The sequence below is a fragment of the Cavia porcellus genome, unplaced genomic scaffold (genome assembly GCF_034190915.1).
Source record: "Cavia porcellus strain 051 isolate PalLab524CR breed Dunkin Hartley unplaced genomic scaffold, mCavPor4.1 scaffold_1, whole genome shotgun sequence".
In the NCBI taxonomy this organism is placed as follows: Eukaryota; Metazoa; Chordata; class Mammalia; order Rodentia; family Caviidae; genus Cavia; species Cavia porcellus.
The window spans coordinates 204,575,217-204,579,219 of record NW_026947484.1 but is presented as its reverse complement, the minus strand read 5'-3'; the positions used below and the strand labels follow the sequence as shown (position 1 = coordinate 204,579,219).

At 48.6% G+C, this 4,003-nt stretch overlaps 1 protein-coding gene across 1 annotated transcript; it reads right to left on the bottom strand.

Moving 5' to 3' along the window:
• Positions 1-365: 365 nt before the first annotated feature.
• LOC100718771 (neutrophil gelatinase-associated lipocalin-like) lies at positions 366-3,603 on the bottom strand. Its single transcript, XM_063257645.1, has 4 exons — positions 3,472-3,603; positions 2,941-3,077; positions 1,209-1,393; positions 366-664 (listed from the first exon to the last, which is right to left on the bottom strand). The coding sequence occupies exons 1-4, from the start codon at positions 3,601-3,603 to the stop codon at positions 366-368; spliced, it is 753 nt and encodes a 250-aa protein (XP_063113715.1).
• Between the last annotated feature and the right edge of the window lie 400 nt (positions 3,604-4,003).

Genomic DNA, 4,003 nt, shown 5'->3' with positions numbered 1-4,003 from the left:
CCTGGCTTAGCTGCAGTAGATGTAAGACTTCCCTGACTTCAGGAAGGCGATACGCAGTGTGGCTGGGTCTCCCAGAGGTTTGAAACTAAGACCTCCAACATGTTTACTACACAGTCATACAGCCACTCAGCAAGTGCCGCTAAGTGACCTGGCTGGGATCTCTCCCCAGGCTAGGTCCCCTAAATTAAGGATATCTCCCTTGTCAGGAATGAGAAAGACCCAAGAGAACGGGCAGGTGGGCAATGTAACAAGACACAATGTGTGGAGAGGAGGTGGCCCAGGCAGTGAGACTGGGGAAACAAGGATGTGGGCCTAAAATTGTCATCTGGCCTCTCTTTGGCTAAACTTTCAGGAGACCACCGGGGTCAGAGTCTCTGGGGAGCTACAAGCCCTTGATTGGTCATTATCACTCCTCCAGGGACTGGAGCAGGAAATTGACTCTCCCCATCCAGTTTTCTTGATTGGGCACCATCAGGTGAGAATCTTATGCCCCCTTCTGTGTGCCCCAGCTGGTCATTACTAGTAGGGACAGTGAAGACGATGTTGTTCTCAGCGAAGCCAACAGATGTGGTGAAGTTGATGAAGCGCTCCTTCAGCTCAGGGCTCAGCTCCTTGGTTCTCCCTGTGGTCAAGATGACTGGTGAGTAGCCAAGAGGAACACTTGCTAATTTTTTAAAAAAGGTTTATGAGACAGGGTCTTGCTATGTAGTTCAGACTGACCTTAAACTCTTAATTCCTTTTTTAACTTAAAAACAAAACAAAGTGAAACAGAATAAAAATGATGATACAGGATTTCAAAACAAAACAATGGGAAATTAATACAAGTTAATGTAGTGCATATTGTTATCTTCAAAGTGGTTCAGATTACAAGATGTATGCATGAAAAAATGATCAATCAGACAGTGAAGGCACAAACTGTTCTTTCTGATGAACAACAGAGCTCAGTCGTATAATTAAGCTCATTATTCTGCCTTATCTCCTGAGTGCTGGGTTGAGAGCCATGCACCGCCATGACTGACTCACTCCATAAACACTTCTGAATGACTGCACGAGACCTTGGACCCTTTTTCAATAGAGAATCTGTGGGAAAACCTCCTCCTTGATAGGGTCTCAAACTGGGGAAGATTTTGAAGTTTTAGGGGCTACCAGATCCCTCCCCTGTGTGTTACCATGAGCCCGGTCCCTAAGAGAATAAAGTGAGGACCAACCGTAGAGTGTACTCTCAAAGTACCACTGGAATATAACATTCTTCTCCACGTAAACAATGGCAAACTGATTGTAGTCAGTGTCTGCCACTCTCATGATGTAGCTCAGAGTTCCACGTTTCACTGCAGTGTAAATGGAGAGGGTCATTCCTGCTCTGACTGGGATGACAGGACTGTCCCCATCTTGGCTGACCAGTTAAGATAGGTGGCTGTCCACAGAGGAGCATCTGGGTAGAGACTCTGCACCTGAATCCCAACATCCACCACACCACCACGTCCACCACTCAGGACTCACTCATGAAACTGTCGAAAGTGAACTGGCCTGGCTCCTCATATTGGACAAGAGTTCTTGTGGAGTGTTGACAGACCTGGTCTCTGTGAGCAAGAAATAGAGGGATCTGAGAAGGGGGTTGTCCCCATGGATCTTCATGGTCTGGAGAAAGTGTAGCCAAGGTTACAATGGATTTTGAGGCCCTACTCCAGATGAGTCCATGCCAGCTTGTCCCCCACCATGCCAGGGGACCTACATGTCAGACCAGTCCATACCTCTGGGTCTGATACTGAGCCTCTGTCTGGTCTGTTGCAGGGGCTGCTGAGCCTCTCCAGACCTCACTGTCTCCTCTGCTACCTGCTCCCAGGAGAGGGAGCAAAGAACCCAGGCAGGAACTGTGACCTCTTCTTGTCTGCTGCTTCTCATTATCATTTCCTGGTATTTACTGTGAAATTCACAATGCTACCTGATCTTTCCATGAGTGCACCCAATCCCTGGACCCCATAACATATATGTTACCCTCAACCCTCAAGATTGCTTTAACCCCAATCTACCCAGTGACCAGAGCCAGAATTCATTGTAAGTAAAAGATCCTGGGAATACCACCCCTGCACGCCATAGCTAAGCCCCTAAGTCCTGTCTTCACTGTGACCCTAAATCCTCAGATGATCCAACTTCAGTCCAACCGGTGCCTACAGCCAGAAGGTGTTACAAGCAAAAGAACCCAGGTTCTGCCCTCCTAGTCCTCATCGTACCCACTCTGTCATCTCTGAACTGGAACAGCACAGCCACACCTTCATACCTTTCCTCCTCTGCTAAAGCTGTACTCAGATCCTGGGTCTTGGCAGGAGCTGAATACACTGCCTCAGATAGGATGCCCCAGAAACTGATTTGTAAATGCTTCCCTCAGCATTCCTCATGAGCCCCTGGTTGGATGGCTACACTGGTGGCTCAGTGCTTTGCTGCCTCCTTAGGAGAGGCACTCTGACTCAAGGCCCTTGCTGTGATCCCCATATCTCCTGTTTTGTTGGTGTGGTGCTTATACTGGTGACTGAACCCCAGGACTATTGCACTTAGGTACATCACTAACACTTTTTAAAATATTTACGTTGATGCAAGACTCGCCACGTGGTCCAAGGCTGCTTCAAATTTGTGATCTTCATGTCTCAGTCTCTGGAGCTGACCATGCTAGCATTATAAGGTGGTTGGTTCTTTTGGAGTCACTTCCTCCAAGCCCTAAAGGGAGGCCTTGGTCCCTCCTTCCCTCTGGGACACCATATCCTCTGTCTTGTTTCTAACGACTGTATATTTGTGCTGGAGCCACCCGTGCATGTTGATGAAAGAGGAGGAAGATGGGGTACAGAGTGGTGAGATGAATGACAGTACCCCTTAGTTTTGGTCACCCCTTGACTGTGACATTCGACTTCCTATCGGACCCTCAGGAGGTAGAGGTAGTGGCTTCACCTGAGCAGCGTGGTGTTCACGTTGAAGCTGTGGTTCGCTTTCAGCTCGTAGTTGATGCTGTACATGGTTAAATTTCTTTCATTTCCATTTTGAATTGTGTTGTCTGCCACACCCACAGCATACCACTTGCCCTGGAACTGTAAGGGGCTGATTAAAGGCAGAGACCAGGGATGTTCCCGGAGGTACCCATTCCATGTTGCCCTTCCTGATGTCTCTGGGCAATTCCCTGGGCAGCTGAGCCCAGGGATTGCTCTTTGGTGAGAAATGGGCATTGGCTTGGGTCACCTAGGATTAGGGTGGGCTCTGAATGAATAGGTAGCTTTGAATTTTCATGATGGCGTGATCCTGATCCAGTAGCATGTGTGCCTTCTAGAGCCTAGGTTTTCTTGGCTGTGGAGATGACCCCACCTGACATGCTCTGGGCCTTGTTTCCCTGAGCCCTGCCTCTGAAACCTTTGGTCGTTCTCTCTTGTCATCCCATTGTCTGTGTCCCATAGACCCACCCTGTATCTGGCCTTCCCATGCCCTTACCTGGTCATCCTGGAAGTCTGGCTGTAGTGGAACATTGAGCAGCGATGGTTTCCTGTTAGGAGAAGCACCTTCAGCCTTGGTCTGAATGACTACCAGAAGGATGAGGACCACACTTTGGAGATGCAGAGCCATGATGTCAGAGCACCTGTCGAACCTGGGAGTTGTGGGAAAAGGAAGATGAGTGCTGAGAGGGCCAAGGAGGAGCTATTTATAGGATACCTGGCTTCAGTCCCTTCTCTGGTGGGATAATTCATCCTTTGCTAAATCCAGGAAGTGTGTCAATTGCCAGCAACTTAGTTAGAATTTCATGGGAAATGTCAGCACCTTCCCCTCGGTCAGGATTATGCAAAGTAGAGAAAGATAGGTCACAAGAAGGACATTCCCAGAGTCAGTAGTCACAGGTGCAATGCATGGTCTACATGTTTGCTGCACTTCTTCCCTTTATCTCATTGTCCCTTGCTCAGCAGCTTGGGTCTGACCCTGTATGCTAGGGATGAGACTATGTGGGGAAGGTCCCCTTGCTGTTCTCCCA

Coding starts and splice junctions, on each gene's coding strand:
- LOC100718771 (XM_063257645.1), bottom strand. CDS start 3,603: ATGGCTCTGCATCTCCAAAGTGTGGTCCTCATCCTTCTGGTAGTCATT. Junction 3,078..3,471: donor CAGACTTCCAGGATGACCAG/GTAAGGGCATGG, acceptor AGCCCCTTACAG/TTCCAGGGCAAGTGGTATGC. Junction 1,394..2,940: donor GTGAACACCACGCTGCTCAG/GTGAAGCCACTA, acceptor TTAACTGGTCAG/CCAAGATGGGGACAGTCCTG.